At 39.3% G+C, this 17,265-nt stretch overlaps 1 protein-coding gene and 1 pseudogene across 2 annotated transcripts; one reads left to right on the top strand and one right to left on the bottom strand.

Moving 5' to 3' along the window:
* Positions 1–755: 755 nt before the first annotated feature.
* cd180 (CD180 molecule) lies at positions 756–4,497 on the top strand. 2 transcript variants are annotated; one of them, XM_051686238.1, is made up of 3 exons: positions 756–859; positions 1,704–1,864; positions 1,960–4,497. In XM_051686238.1, exons 1-3 carry the CDS (start codon positions 758–760, stop codon positions 3,707–3,709), a joined length of 2,013 nt encoding a protein of 670 aa, XP_051542198.1. In that variant the 5' UTR covers positions 756–757; the 3' UTR covers positions 3,710–4,497. The 2 variants fall into 2 exon arrangements, with proteins under 2 accessions (XP_051542198.1, XP_051542207.1); XM_051686247.1 differs by having other exon boundaries at positions 1,975–4,497.
* Positions 4,498–4,547: 50 nt separating this feature from the next.
* The window catches only part of LOC127433763 (microtubule-associated serine/threonine-protein kinase 4-like), a 203,580-nt pseudogene continuing 190,862 nt past the window's right edge, over positions 4,548–17,265 (bottom strand).

Below are 17,265 nucleotides of genomic sequence, written 5' to 3' on the forward strand. Positions count from 1 at the left end.
AGATTTATTTAAAGATTTTCAAAAAAGAAAAAACACTGCGTTATCCTCTCTTGGTACCTCATTTCACTATTAAAGGTGACCCAGTAAAAAAAAAAAAAAAATATATATATATATATATTTTTTTTTCTATAAAATTCCACTTAGAACTACTCAAACACACATTACTCACATAGACTCTGGTTGTAAATAAGCAAGTGCTTGTCAGAGAAATGGTGGCGGGGCAACAGTTGCTAAAATAGGATTGGTCAGAAACAGGTTGAAGGATCAACTGCCCATTGTTGCCAAAGGTTTGCTGCAGGTTCACCACTCCTGGTAAAGCGCTGCAAACTTCTGGGGACAATTATAAAATGAAGAACACGTTACAGACTTATGAGGTAACCTGACTTCAGCACACAATGCTTACTTTATTAATAAAATAATGCAAGATCTGGAATCTAAGTTTTATTTATTTATTTATTGTCAAAGTTACATTGATGGTAAGGAACCTGGTGAGGTTCATATTATGTTTTTGGAATGTTTTGATCTTTAAAACCATACCAGAAGAGGTGAACTTTCTACACATGACTGAAAAAAGCCTTTATTTGCTTTCTGTACGTGAGCACAGTTGCACTCTTGTCCTCTAACCATAACAAACAATCAGTTGTATGGAGAAAAGGGGAAGCTATGTCTGAATACTGTACTGTTATATGAAGTTCCTCTATTTTACCAGGTATATATGAATAAAGATATGACACTGTTCCCTTTTGCCTAGTGCACTATGGAGAGCCAGTCTGTTTTCTTCAGGTTATGTTTCACTGTAATTTCACTCTTTTTAGCCTATAATGAAGCAACACCGTGGTCTAGGGAACGATGCCTTCAGGTAAACTTATAATGGTTTCTATTGCATAGTATTCAAAATAATGTTCTGACAAAATATGTTGAATTCACATAACTATGATGATAAGCAGTGCGGGGTAGTAATGGATTACATTTAATTTGGATTACACGATCAGATTACATAAATAAAAGTACTTGTAATTGGATCACATTTAATAGTGAGCGCAATTGGATTACAGTTACTGTTTATGGGTTACATGACTACATTCTTGATTACAACGGCAATAACAAGTGCGTAATTTACTGATTATTAAGGGAGTAAATATTTGCTCTCACAATGATTACATTAAATTATTTTGGAACAATTCATAATTTTCAAAAGTATGCAAAATACATTTTATTTAGTTAATTAAATTAACTTAATTTAGACAGCACAGACAGCATCAGACTTCTTGAACACAGATGTGTTTAAGACCAAGGAGGTTTGGCTTATATGTGTAGCATATAATATAAACAGAAAAATAAAATGAATGTAATGTGTATGTTTTCATTATCTTCTGTCTTGGGTAACAACATAGTGTTGGGTTTTTATGACTCTCTAAGCACCTTTGTTTTACTCAGCACAGACACATAGCAAGTTTCTTTTTGATTTTACATTTACTAATATTTAATGAAAGGAGGGTTACTTAAAACATTTAAAATTAATGAGTAGATTTTCACAAGAATATACAATGAGTGATTAAAAAGTATTCAGATTAGATTACCTAAAATGTGTTATCTAATAATTTAAAATTTGTAACATTTGTACCAGATTACATTCCAGATGTAATCTATCCAGCACTGACTATACAGTAGGTATAGTAAAGGTGTTTATGTTTTTCTTTCAGATAGATGATGGTTATGATTGCAGTGATTTAGACCTTCAGATCATTCCAGATGAGGTACCAAATTCTGTCAAAATTCTGAAATTCAGCTTCAACTACCTGCCTTCTCTGTACAACTTTACTTTTCAAAGGCTCCGGAGCCTAAATTTTCTAGAGCTGACAAGGTGAGAAAAATGCTAATTTGACTGAATTTAACTGTAGTATTTTGATATATAATTGTGCTGTTACGTAAAGTGTAATCCTAATATTTCACACTCAGTCCCTATACACACAGATGCAGCATCAATTTCATGTATGAAGACATTTTTGAAAATCAGCCACACCTGGAAGTCCTCATCCTAATTGGAAACCCACTTGTGTTCATTGCAGACAGAGCTTTTGTTGGACCACAGGCCTTGAAATATCTCAGTCTAGCTCAGTCGAAGATAAAAAGCCTTTCAGACATCCCATCAGATAATCTTGTCTATTTGGAGGTTTTGGACCTTGGAGGAAGTGACATTCGCTCATTAGATGGACTAAGCAGTTTCCATTGGCAAAAGTTGAGGAGGCTAGAGCTGGACATGAATTCTATTCAGCTAATAACTGCAGATGATTTGAAACCACTTCATTATGTCGTCGGGATGAATATAAGCTTCAAAGGAAATGATATTGTCTATGTAGAACCAGGTGCTTTTCAGTCGCTGACTTTAGGGAGTCTGGATTTCAGTGGCTGCCTGGGAAAGATGGACATTTCTGTCCTACTGAAAGGCCTTGAAGGCATTAAAACCAATAGACTGAACCTAGGACTGTACGAAACCGATCCAGCGGTGCACATACCTTCTTCTGCGCTACAATATTTCTGCAGCATCTCCGTGACTGATCTGAATTTCCAGATTGTGCATTTCTCGGACCTGAACAATTCCACATTTCATTGCCTTGAAGGCCTTCAGAAGCTAGACCTTACCAGAACTCACCTGGGTTTACTGCCCTCCATCTTGACCGGCCTGTCCACATTATCCCATCTGGTGCTAGATGAGAACAGCTTTCTGGATGTCTGCCACATCAATTCCAGAAGCTTTCCCAAGCTTACACACTTGTCCATGAGTGGGAATATGAAGAAGCTCGATTTCAGCAGTAGATGCTTAGAGAGTCTTGGAAGTCTAGAGGAGCTGGATCTCAGCATTAGTCAAGTGAACCCCACAGGACCTTGTTGTAATGACCAGCTGTTTGGACTTGGTCACCTTAAAGTCCTCAATCTCAGCTATGGCTCACCCATGCGCTGGAATCCACAGCCTTTCAGTGTGGTGCCACAACTGGAGCACTTGGACTTTAGTCGTTCAAGCTACATTCTGAACGACAGCTCACCTTTCAGTAGTCTACAGAATCTTAGAACTCTAAATATATCCTGGTCTAACACGAATCTCACAAACGTGCACCTTTTCAAAGGCTTGAAGAACTTGCAACTCCTCAATTTGAAGGGGAACCCCATTCAAGGAGGGGTTCTTACTCAAACAGAGCTCTTCAAACCCGTCCCTGTTCTGGAAACTCTCATTCTATCTGCATGCAGAATTACTGCCTTTGAGGAGAACTTGTTTAAAGAGCTCACACAACTCAAGCATGTAGATTTCAGTGAAAACCAGCTGACCAAACTCAGCACCACAGCATTCTACTCCTTGAAGTTTCTCCAACTTAACTTTGCTAGTAATGCCATTGTGACGGTGGATGTTGGAAATATTATGGATTTGGGAAATGGTGGTAGTGTTGATCCGAGTTATAATCCTCTGGCATGCAACTGTAGCAACTTTCAGTTTATCAACTGGGTTAAGGACAATAAAGTCAAAGTGAGACACCTAATGGAGACAGTTTGTAACGGCACAAGAACAAGGATTATAGACGTCCACTTGCAATGTGAATTTCCTGTTGGTATACTTGCATTTTCCATAACTCTAGCTGCAATTGTAATTGCATCTGGTGTTTTCTGCCTCGTCAGGAGAATTAGGAGAAAATATGCAAGATACACACAATTTTAATATTCAGGTTTTTGTTTTTGTCTCTCTACACAACCATTTAACATTAGTGCTGGCTTAATGTCTGGTTTTCGAAATTCAGGTTAGGTTAGGGTTAACCTAACCCTAATACTTGTCTTAGGGGGTGGGGGTGAGCACATTTCAAACAAATTGTCACACTTTACAATAAGGTTAAAACGTTATAATACTTTTACATCACTTATTAATCTTATGCTAATGTTAATTTCATCATATACTAATACATTTTTTAAACATGAAGCTAAAAATGTTAAAATAGTTCATTATATTTTGGTCTGTTTCACACCCAAAACCAGACATATCACTTCAAAGGACATGGATTAAACCTCTTGGGTTGTATAGATTAACTTTATGTTGCCTTTATGTCCTTTTTGGATCTTGAAAGTTTTGGACCCCTTTGACTTGCATTGTATGGATATAAACACAATTTATCCTTGAAAATATCTGTGTTTGTGTTCACAAAAGAAAGAAAGTTAAACAAGCATTTTTGGGAGAACTAGCAAAGAACAAATGTATTTTATATATTAACATACCAAGATTTATTAACTACGATTTATGCATACTGTAACAATGTATTTCTTATTGTTAGCTCATAATACCTAATGCAGTTCCAATTAACAAATGGAACCTTATTGTAAAGTGTTACCAATTAAACATTGGCCTCTTAAAAGCCATAAACCTAAGCCTTCAGTGTGGACATTTTAATAAAAAAAGATAGAACTAACATGCCTTTGCAGTGACTTATTAACTCTGCTTCCTTGATTATTTAGTCTGAACTTTGTAATTAAAAAACACAAATAGATAATAAACACAACAGAAATGGTAATTTTGACATGCCTTTTTATTTCAATATAATACAACTTTAGAAGTATAAATATTTGTATAGTTTACAACATCTATGACATCCATAGAGCTTTCCGTGGGTGATATACAAAACTCAAAACCACATCTCTTATTGTACAGATCCTAAAAGACAATGATAAGCAGAGTCATCTACATAAACACTGTTTTCACATGTAGAGAGAAGAAAGAAAACTCCAGGAAACAAGCAGGAACATACTGAACTGGAAAGACAACAAACAATTAGGCTACCCAGTGACAGTCTTCGACAGCAAGTGTATGGTAAGAGAAACACGCACATTGATCACAGCATAATTTCCTGTGACATAGCACATTCATTTGGCAAATAACACAATATACAAAATATACATCCATGAAGTAGTTGTAAACAAACATTTAATGTGCTTCTTTAAGGATTTAAACATCAATTGTCAGAAAAGGCAAGGGGGAAAAAAATATTTTCTAACAAAAATGTTTGGGGTTAATTCATTACAATACTATTGATAATAGCTCATAAACAATGCATGTGCTCTATAAAACATTCAATTTTTTATCATTAAGTTAATATTATGCTTAGAATCTATTCCCCAAAACCCCAATACACATTGTTTTCAATCTTAAAGTGCATTGTATCTTTCCAGACTAAACTACATTTGTAAAGTCTATGAGTAACAGAAACTTCAGTCTGCTTATCCAGTTTAAAATCTCTACAATCCATTTTATTAGCTTTTCTTCACATGGTGCATTCGGTTATTTAGATACTTAAGCATGTTTGTGTGTCCAGCTCATAATAAATGCTCTTTGCTTACATAAAACATACTTAATATTGTAAGTACTTTAATATCATACTGTAATATACCCTATGTGTTTAGCAATATAGTGTAAGGGTACTGAAATGGACTTAGATATACGGTTACTTTGCTTTAAGTTGGTACGTGATGCACACATACCTGTAGAGCTATTTTAGGTTTAAAGGTAAGACCAAGTATCAAAAGACAAAATTCACAATTTCCTCTTTTCTGTTGCTATGCAACTGTCTTAAGATCAAGCGTAACTAATCACAAATAGGCTTTTAAACTTACAGGAAGAAAAGGCATTGCTTTAATAGAGTTTGAAACGCTTTGAAAGAATATGAAAGAAATGTGTGCAAGAAATGTGCTCAGCAATTCTATAGCATGACTAGAGATGTGAAATCAATAGCAAAAATAGTTCAAAATATTTCACAATCCATATTTAGTGTTGTACTTTGCATATGAAAAGGTCAGCAACTGACTGGACATAAAGAAAGAACATGTAGTGAAACTCCTGACACTTACCAACTTACCACCAAGCAACACTAAAGCACATTTAATTATCCCTGTATAAGCCCTTTTAACTAAACCAAGGGAAGTACACATGTTCTTGTGTGCCAAATGGCAAATGTTAGCCCTAAAAGCTTGTAAATATAACAGACTGTAAATATAATCTACACACTAGCAAACCTCATGGGGTAATAATTTAGTTTCTGAAACTTGCCTTTTACACAGTGTGTGAAATCTTGTCCCTGTTTTACGTCAATTCTTGATTTCAATGTTAGCGGCGTCAAGTACAATGGTAACGAGAACATTTGGAGAGCAACTCTGCAGCATCACTTAAAATGCATTTCTGAAAATCCACGTGGTTAACCCCAATATACCTCAGTGAAACTTCAAGTACACTTAATTTTAGAGTGAGACTATGATTATTTTTCTAGTTTAGACTCTGAGCAGATGACATCACTAGGAGACTATAACATTGAGTACATTATACAAACATACGACATAGCAAAATATATACATATAAAACATACAACACTCAATTTCAACCGACCCCTCTGTACAATTAACGCTGCTGTATTTACAATATATTGCATAAAAATTAATCTTTAGAAATGTATGTGAAAGGAATGTGAATTTCGCCAAAAACCTGCTAAGAACAGCAAGTAATATTTCCCCAGAAAACCTCTAAGGCCCCTTCCACTATGATTCCAGAACCATAAGATGATTCCAATATAAAATAGTTCTAGGTGAGAAGCACAGGACAAAGTGCTTTCCCTCTGTGCACCACAGCCCAAAACAAAACTTTGCAGATAAGGAAAAAAACAAACAAAACAATGAAAAACAAAGTCAGACGAAAAATAATAAAGAAATACAATTTTAGCGATCTGTTCTGCTTGCAGAGTCAAAGTCACATTAATAGCACCGTTGCTACATATATTTTCCTAATGGTTTTAAATACTTCAAAAACCAGTTTAATACTTAACTTTAGTTTGAATGAGCATAAAGCTTTTGTTCCACAGTCTACTTCCACCTCTGCACTACATCTGAGGTGCTATTCGTTTGGTACCAAACTCCACTCAACTAGAATTGGCACAGTTTATTTAAGCCTTCAAAAAGGCATCTCCACTCCTCTCTCAAAAATTATTGCACACAGCACTTGTTACATCACACAGCAACAAAAAAATACCATGACTAATTTTGGCGCTTTTGCGAGATCTAAAAAGTGACCACAAGTCAGCAGCAAAACAAATCTATCTTCAGCATACATTTTTTTGACATGTTATATTAACGGAGCTTAACAGATCACAACAGGAAGAAAAAAAAAAAAAAAAAAAAAAAAAATTAATCTCTATGGTGTCTTGAGAAAACCCAAAGTAACAGCTTCACCGGTCCTCAACTAGGAAGGCTTCATGATATTACATATACTCATGATCCTTTTAAAATTCATTAACCTTGGCAACTACACTAACTTCTCACTTTTTACAAGCAGAACCGTGTGGCGGACACTTTGTTTGTTTAGAACGGACTGAATCTTTTTCAGAAGTAGTACTGTCCTTTGCCAACGTTATGCCTCTTGATGAGTCTTTACGGGTAGTTTTGGGTGCTGACAATGACTCTTGAGAGGGCTCCTTCTTTTCTACTAGCTCTTTTCGACTGGATGAAATCGGTTTATCAGTCACCTTTGACTCATTGGAGACTAGTTTAGACTCAGGACTGGATGTAATAGAAGCAGTAGTCCCTATGGCATCACTAGTGCTGGAGCCCTTGAGAGAGTCTGACCTTGGAACATCAATTCTGAGCTTCATTTGCTCCTTAGAAGAAAGCCCAAGTATTTCAACTGTGCCACCACGGCCCTTACCTGGAGGAGAGCTGCTAGAAACATGGATTTTAACGGCTGGTACAGGCAACACTGGCACACCTTGAGAAACAATGCAGGTGTCTTTCTGGGGCTGGGCTTTAGGTGTAGATGAAACTGACTCTCTCGGCTCCTTTGGTTTTACTATGCTTTCTTTGCCAACGGGCTGTACTTTGTTCTCTTGCTTTCCCTTATCTTCAACTGCCTTCCTAATAGATTGCGTAACAAGCGGAGAGTCTACTCTGGGCTTGTTTTTGGAACTCAATGGAATTTGTTTCAATATTGCAAATCCAGGCGATTGTGTCTGTTTTATCGTAGTCTTGGCTGGACCTGTCTCTGTCATGGAAATGTCTATAACTTGCTTAATGGCCTTCTGGTTGTCTACGTTAAGAGTGCTCTTGAATTTTTGCTTATCCTCTGTTTCAACTGCAGATTGCACAGTGTCTCTTGTTGTAGTGTCACAACTTGTAGTCTTTGGTGGGCTTGCACCAGAGTCCTGCTTCAATGTAGTACTAACATTTACTTGACTTTTGATAAGGGCTTCTTGCTTTTCACAACTCTTTGAGACTTCAGTTTTGACGGAAGTATTGGGGGCACAAGCATTTATTTCAGTCACACTGCATTTTAAGCCCTTTAGAAGTGACATTTTATCTCTTGAGCCTGCCATTTTTTCTCCAGATGTTGGCATGGTTTTAAAATTCTTCACCGTCAAATTGGATTGTCTACTTGCCTCCTCTGAATTTACTTGAACCTTGTTTTTGTTGAAAAACTGTTGAGACTGAGGGGCTTGCACACTTGATTCTTTGCTACCACCTGATACACTGGAATTTTGTGTTCTGTCTGTGATTTGTTTGGGGATTTGAACTGTCTGTCCATTTGCCAAGCCAACAGAGCTTTTGGCACATGTTTGTTCAGACTGTGTAGCTTGAATGGTGGTTGTTTTCACTTCGGCAAATGCAGAAAGTTGTAGGATAGTGCCTTCACAGGATTGGGACTGTGAATCAGTGGCAGACATTGCCTTCAGTGGGGCAGCAATGGAGGATGGAGTTGCTTTCCTTTGAAGGGTAGGTTTTAGAGACAATGGGCATTTAATAACAGGACTCTCCAGTGCTTCTGCAGATGTTGAGACAGATACAACTGACACAGATGTTGGGACTGAAGGAGCTATGGATACATTGTGTGGGATGGGGGATTTTTCATTGACATATGCCTGTATGTTAGCCTGCTCTGGGCCAGCAATTGAGATTGGTGTGCCACGTGTTATGTCTCTGAATGTATTCTCAATGCTTTTGTCTAAACTTTTTACAGTGCTGGCTGGTTTGTATCCATTCAAATCTTGAAGATTGCCTGAACTTAATTCAAGAGAGTCTTTGGAGTTACCTACTCTATTCTTTCTATCGAATGGATCCTGGGGTGCAGCCAAAGTTGGGCTTGGTGTCCCAAGTGCATTGCCTGTAACCTGTCTTGATAGATGGGTCTGCCCTGCAACAGTGTTGTTTGTATTGGATGGTTTGTCTTTATTCATGCTTTGTAAGCTACACTTCTCTACAGACAACACTGGTTTTGGTGAACTGGATGGTGCCTCAACTAGCCCACTATTATTACCACTAGATTTTGCTTCTGGGGTTTGCTGGAAAGAGTTTAGCTGAGGAATAACAGATGATGAAACCACGTACTTTTCAGGTTCATGGGTTTTGATAGGGACTGATTGTATCTTCTGAGTGTCAGTTTGGTTTGAAGGCATCTCCTCAGGGTTTTCTATATCGTCTTCCTGATCTTCATTGCTGACCTCCCTAATGGAGGGTGTTTTTCCACATGCAAAATGAGCACTGTGCCGTGCAGCCCTGAGCTCCTGAGCTGTCTTTAGCCTACTCTCCGATTTCACACTTTCGTGGTTGGACTCCACTTTAGAGGTTGTAATTTGCAACCTCATTCCATCATTAAATGTATTTCTATCATGTACAGCTTCACTGCAAGCAGGAGCAACTATACAGTCCTTATTGGATATGGACTCTTCTTTTGTAATGTTTTTACTACTTAAATTCACATTGTCCTTATGGTTAAAAGTCCCTGCTGTCCCTGCCTGTGGAGCTCTCAGTTTCTCTGTGGTTTTTTGCTGAAATAGCAGTTTCTCAAATGGATCTCCTGCAAATATTCCACTGTCACAATGGCTGTCTGCCATTTTAGAGAGACATGTGTCAGTCTTGGACACTCGAGGCCCAGAAAGTAGACCGATGTCTAGCGTGCCCTCTAGTGGTTTTAAAGAGGACACAAGTCTTCCCTCCAATTTGTACTCAGAGGAGGTCTTCCTGATGGGACCTTCAGAAGAGATCATATGAAGCTTTTCAACGGCACTCTCCCCTCTCCCACTGAATAGCTTAGTGGCTAAAGAATCTGCACCAATTCCAGAAGTGCTGTGAATGTTGCACATTCCCCCTTTCACATGTTCTAAAGCCAAAGCAGAATCCAGCTGAAGACTTTTGGACCTGGTGGTGTTGAAGTGAATGCTTTCATGAACACCAGGGGAAATTCGACACAACGAGTCCTCTCTCTCATCAAAGGACTGTCTCTTCCTCGCAAACTCCATGTTGGGGGCTTTGAAATCTAACCGGTCTGGTTTATTACCTTCTTTTATTGGCCTGGACATCTGTCTCTCTGAGTGACATGAAGGTGACCTAACATTCTCACTAAGAAGTGATGCACAGTCCCCGCTGCTGAGAGACTCAGATATGCTTTCACAAATTCTTGGGTTTAGTTTTTTGTAGAGCACGTCCTTCAAAGCAGCATTAGTAGATTTCTCCAAGGATCCAGATTCTGAACCTTGGGTTCTAACAATGGGTCTATGTCAGGATGCCCCATTCCTTATCTTCAGAAAGCTGTGGACATGCAGAACCTTCTACATCTTGCATGGTGTCTTGTTTTTGCAAAGACTCTCGTCTCTCAGCCCAGTCTTGCCTTTTCACCACGACTTTGGCCTTTAGCTTTTCCTTGTCGAGCTCCTCTACTGATTCCTGTCGGCCAACCTTGCGGGTTACAGGCCGCTTTAAGCAACCCTGTTCAGCAGGCCTCACCCGAGTAATAGTGGGTGGTTCACAGGAAGTGCTCTCCTCTATGCATAGTGAGGTGTGCTCCCCTCTAGATGAAGCTTCTACCTGAGCCTCCTCTTGGGTGACCTCCAAACTGTGCTTTCTGGTACATAAATGCTTTTTGTCTCCAGCATAAGAGGGAGAGAGCTTCTCCTCTGATTGGACTCTCTTAAGGAGTGGTGACCGAGGAGGTTCGGCGCTCTTAGGTCGCACCATATGCCGGACTATGGTGGGAGGTGAGTGCATTTTGGCTGAGAAGGCCTGAGAAGTTTTGGAGCTCCCCACTGTATGAGCCAGTAAGGGAGATGGAGGGCGTTGAGGGGAGGTGGGCTGAGGCTGAGGGGTCGGAGAGGGTGTGCGAGCCAGTGGAGAGAGGGGAATGCTCCCTGCTGATTTGCGTCGGCCCTGACGGAGCCGTCCGGGGAGTTTAGGCCCCAGGCCATGCAGAGTGCTTGGTCGGATGTGGCCAGAGCCCGCAGGTGAATTAGGAGCACTGGAACTGGGGGAACTACTCTGTGATGAAGTGCCACCTGTAAGAAGCAGAATACAATGCTAACTTCCTAACATCCTTTATTGAAACTACTTTCATACACAGTACGAAGAGGTCAAACAGTATTTAAAATAGCACAGCTAAAAAAATAAATAAAACAAGTACAACACTCATTATGTGCACAAGAAATGTTAAATTTTAAAAGTTAGACACTAACCTGACTGGTTGAAATCAGGTGCCGAGCGAAAGGCAGCTGTCGGCGAGCGTGGTGAAAGGCTGTGTGTGGGAGATCCAGGCAGACTCTCTCCAGAGGACAGCGAGCGGTTCAGTGATGAGAAACTGCGGCTGGTGTGTAAGAGCGGAGAAGGCTGCATGGCAAAGCGTTTGAATACTGATCGTCGCCTGGAGAGGGAAAAATGACACAGGACTGATGGTCCACACTTACATTTGAATAAAAACAACATGCACAAAATATTGGAATATCCTGAATGGCATATTTTTGCAATATACAGTATGTATACTTTGCATTGTATGCACTTGTTCTTTATGCACAAAATTCCTAGATGACCTGCTACATTGACTGATATGTACATTATACAACCAGACCACATTGCATGAAATACTGTTTTCCACATTTTGTTTTTAGTTTAACCATGTTTTTGTGGATATGTAAATTTAATTGTTGTATTAGCGATATTCCTGTTTTCTTACCTTTCTTGTGTCTTCTCCTTCTTAGGCTTTTTGGTTCTTCTAACCATTTTGCTTCTGTAGCTATTTCTTCTAGCTGGACCAGTTTTGATTGAAGTGTTTTCAAAAGGGGTTGTGGATATTGCAACTTTACTTCCACTCTGCAATATACCATGCAAGTGTCACTGTCTACAGATTTGCTTAACACAGAATGAAAAGATCAAAAAGCAGTGAAAAGAGTGTTGTGGTTATAATCTTGTGGATAATTTCTGCACCTTCAGCAGTAGTTCCACCACCTCAGTGTGAAGCAGCCCATGAACCGTTTCTCCGTTCACATGAGTGATGAGGTCTCCAGCTTTAAGACCAGCCTTATGCGCTGGCCCACCATCCTCTACATTCTGTAACAAAACAGACCAAAACATTTAGATCCAACTGAAAAATAAACAAATAGAAACAGTTCAAAACATATTAACATATCATCTAACAACATGCCCTAAGATTAACATAGAAGATATTTATCTCTTGCTGTTACTGGTTAAGACGCAATGTTAAAAATCTTTCTTGAGTGAATTGGGGAGCTCTTACCCAAACCATGTGATAAACAGTATAAACATCACTGTCACAGGCGTAGACCCGGATTGCTCGCAAAGTGAAGCCAAACTTCTTCCCTGAGCTGTGGATGATGATTGGCTGACGACAGCTGACACAAGAGAGGGAGGAGTCTCGGCTGGGGGAGGAGTCTCGGGAGGAGGGGTCTGATGACAGTGAGTATGGAGAAATCGGACTTGCTAATGGAGACACACCAAACACATCTGAAGGAGCAAGAAAGAAGGCACAATACATGACTTGTATGTAAACGTACAAGGTTGGATTTGTATATTTTACTGCATATTAACATAAATGGCAACACATACTGTAGGTGGTCAACAAATAAAACATGACCTGAAATTAATATTTTTTTTAACATCAAGATTTTAGGTTAAAATTCATGTGAAAGTATATGGATTTTTTTCACCTATTTCCAGTTCTTTTCTTTCTGCAGTGTGACTAATGATTATTTTAATAATTAAATAAAATTAAACAAATTACTGAACTTAATCATTTAAAAATGTATAGTTTTAAAATGGGCAAAATTAAAACAACAGCTCTTAACATGAATCTTATCTAAAAAAAAAAAAAAACAGGTCATAAAATGTATTGACATACCCACACTTTTTGTCAAACACATTTACATAAACAGCACACATACACAGACCTCCAGGGATCATGAGAGACAAAGCACTGGTAGACACCGATTTTGGCACTTTGCTGATTGCACACTGCTTTTCTGTGGCCTCTAGTCTGGGAGCGCTCAGGAAGGAGCCTGTATCAGATGACACCTTACAGGAACTTTCCAGACTCTCCACTCCCTCTCCTTGTGACGGCACCTGATCCAGGTGCTCTGAGAAACTGCCTACTCAAAGAATGATAAAAGAAAGAGGCACAAAAATAAATGATAATGACTGAGTAATAAAATGCCTTAAAAAGCATCAGAATGGACAAAAACTTTCCCATCCAGTTTACAGTGAATGTTTAATATGGTATAAAATATAATGTGTTCATTTTAAATGTACAGAATGTACAGCACAGAATTTGTTCCCACAGAATTCTGCTATAAGCTCTGAAGATTTTCACAAAATTCGAATGACCGTAATGTTTAAAAATGAATCCCTCCATCCTTTGAATATAGGGCTGTCACGATACTGAAATTTGTCTGACGACTGTCAAACCAATAATTAAGATTTTGAGATTTTACATTTAGGCTGTTGTTTTTGGAACCCAACCAACCTGAGTAGATATTATATTAATAATTCTATAATATAATATTTTTATGCAATCGTAAAATATTTCTGTCCTAAATTCTTTACTTTAACATGTTATTTTAAGGCTCTCAGATTAAACCCACAAGCCCTTATTTCACTTGAAGGTAAACCTTTTTTTGGGGGGGATTTTCTCTCCTTTTCTCCCCAATTTGGCATGCCCAATTACCAGTGTGCTCTAAGTCCTGGTGGTGGCATAGTGACTCGCCTCAATCCGGGTGGTGGAGGACGAATCTCAGTTGCCTCCGCGTATGAGACCGTCAATCCGTGCATTTTATCACATAGCTTATTGAGCGCTTTACCGAGGAGACCTAGCGCGTGTGGAGGCTTCACGCACAACTCACCACGTGCTCGACCGAGAGCGAGAACCACATTATAGCGACCACCATGTGAACCCAATGTGACTCTACCCACCCTAACAACCGGGCCAATTGGTTGCTTAGAAAGCTTGACTGGAGTCACTCAGCACGCCCTGGATTCGAACTTGAAGGTAGACCTTTGAGATTTTGTGTGTATTTGAAAATATGTTTCTTCATTCTACCATCACCACAGAAATAGAGTAAGTGGGCATCTTGTCCACTTTGTCACTGTGTGTCATTAACACTGCGAGTATGAACCTAGCAATGACCAAGAACATTTGCCATTATGCGAACGTGAATTTCAAGTGAAACTGGAACGCTTTGCTTTCCCTATCAAAATCATTGCTTATATTTTGGTAGGAGTCTGGCGTGAACCTCCACAGATGGTGCGAGCATCAGAGTGCTTCAGAATCAGTTATCTTTATGCACTCATCAGGAGGGTGTGAGGGTCGGTGAGACAGTTCATTTGGAGTGCTCGCATAAATGCAATAACGGGAATACGACACAGAAACGCATCGCTAAAATTTCCCTTATTTGAAAAGAAACGTTTATTTGGAATTGGAGTTAATTGGAATAAATCGCGCTTTCCTCAAATAAACACAATAAGACCATTTATTAATTGAGACATTACATGCTTGTTTGAAATATTTCAGCTAATCTGATATCACTTTTCAAATTAATGAACTTAATCTGTGAAAAACACCTGAAAAACATCTTTAGATTAACACATACACGTGGTAACTGTGGTATAAGTAACTGAAAATTAAATGCACAGCCAAGTTTGTACCGCTTGTACAAACTGTACGTGTAGTGCATTACTACTTAAGGTAATTATTCGATTTTCAGTAATTCAACCGAGTAAATTATTTCTTATTTCCCAGGGTCATTCATTCTGAATGCGAAATTCTGTGACACGACTCGTTTACTGTATGTACACTGGCATATCCTGTACCTGAAAGGGTACAGTTGCTGATGGTGCTACCAGGTGTGGTGGGATCCGGCTCATCCTGAGGCAGTTCTCCAATACTGAAAGTCACTTTACGGGGATCTTCCAGATCCATGGAGCCCTCGCCGTCCTCCACTTCTGCAGAGATGGCAAACTTAGGGAGGAGACCAGAACATCTGCTCACGCTGGTGCTCTCTGTGTCAGATGAATGAGAGAGAGAGGGGCTGGAAAAGAGAAACAAGAAAACAGGTTAAACCAGCTTAAGGGGGCTAAGCTGGTTTCTGGAACATTGTAGCTGGTTTGTTGCTGGTCCTCAACCAACTAGACCAGCTTGGACCAGCTATTGACTATAAATGACCAGCTTGGAACATGTATAACCAGCAGAAGCTGTTTTTTAACTGGATTTTCCAGCCAAATTGTATACGTTAAATGTCAGTGTCAACATGAACAGTTTATTTTTTTTAAAAATGGTCTGGCCATTTATTAGTCCTAGATCAATATAGTATTTTTAATACCAGCATTTAGTCTATAACCAGGTTTAATTTGTATCCAGAAAGTTTGTACATTTAGCTTGTACCTAATGGTAGACATTGGTTTTAAGACCAATGTTCATATGTTTATGAAGAAGGTGAGAGGTTGTTCGAGTGACGTACATCTCAGTGAAGTCTGGAGTCCAGCTCAGTGAGTCAACGGTGAGTGGACTGTCGGTCTTCTTCTCTGTCTGTTCTCCTTTCTCCTCCAGATGTCCTCGAGACAAATCCAGACTACTGTATACCTGCACACCACACAGACACACACATTCACAAACAGCATACAGTGGTGTGAAAAAGTGTTTGCCCCCTTCCTGATTTCTTATTTTTTTGCATGTTTGTCACACTTAAATGTTTCAGATCATCAAACAAGTTTAAATATTAGTCAAAGATAACACAAGTAAACACAAAATGCAGTTTTTAAATGAAGGTTGTTATTGTTAAGGGAAAACAAAATCCAAACCTACATGGCCCTGTGTGAAAAAGTGATTGCCCCCTAAACCTAATAACTGGTTGGGCCACCCTTAGCAGCAACAACTGCAATGAAGCATTTGCGATAACTTGCAATGAGTCTTTTACTGCGCTGTGGAGGAATTTTGGCCCACTCATCTTTGCAGAATTGTTGTAATTCAGCCACATTGGAGGGTTTTCGAGCATGAACTGCCTATTTAAGGTCATGCCACAGCATCTCAATAGGATTCAGGTCAGGACTTTGACTAGGCCACTCCAAAGTCTTCATTTTGTTTTTCTTCAGCCATTCAGAGGTGGACTTGCTGGTGTGTTTTGGATCATTGTCCTGCTGCAGAACCCAAGTTCGCTTCAGCTTGAGGTCACGAACAGATGGCCGGACATTCTCCTTCAGGATTTTTGGTAGACAGCAGAATTCATGGTTCCATTTATCACAGCAAGTCTTCCAGGTCCTGAAGCAGCAAAACAGCCCCAGACTATCACACTACCACCACCATATTTTACTGTTGGTATGATGTTCTTTTTCTGAAATGCGGTGTTACTTTTACGCCAGATGTATTGGGACACACACCTTCCAAAAAGTTCAACTTTTGGCTCGTCAGTCCACAGAGTATTTTCCCAAAAGCCTTGGGGATCATCAAGATGTTTTCTGGCAAAAATGAGACGAGCCTTAATGTTCTTTTTGCTCAGCAGTGGTTTTCGTCTTGGAACTCTGCCATGCAGGCCATTTTTGCCCAGTCTCTTTCTTATGGTGGAGTCATGAACACTGACCTTAACTGAGGCAAGTGAGGCCTGCAGTTCTTTGGATGTTGTTGTGGGGTCTTTTGTGACCTCTTGGATGAGTCGTCGCTGCGCTCTTGGTGTAATTTTGGTCTGCCGGCCTACTCCTGGGAAGGTTCACCACTGTTCCATGTTTTCGCCATTTGTGGATAATGGCTCTCACTGTGGTTCTCTGGAGTCCCAAAGCTTTAGAAATGGCTTTATAACCTTTTCTCAATTACTTTCTTTCTCATTTGTTCCTGAATTTCTTTGGATCTCGGCATGATGTCTAGCTTTTGACGATCTTTTGGTCTACTTCACTTTGTCAGGCAGGTCCTATTTAAGTGATTTCTTGATTGAGAAC

This window comes from Myxocyprinus asiaticus, chromosome 4 (genome assembly GCF_019703515.2).
Source record: "Myxocyprinus asiaticus isolate MX2 ecotype Aquarium Trade chromosome 4, UBuf_Myxa_2, whole genome shotgun sequence".
Taxonomy (NCBI): domain Eukaryota; kingdom Metazoa; phylum Chordata; class Actinopteri; order Cypriniformes; family Catostomidae; genus Myxocyprinus; species Myxocyprinus asiaticus.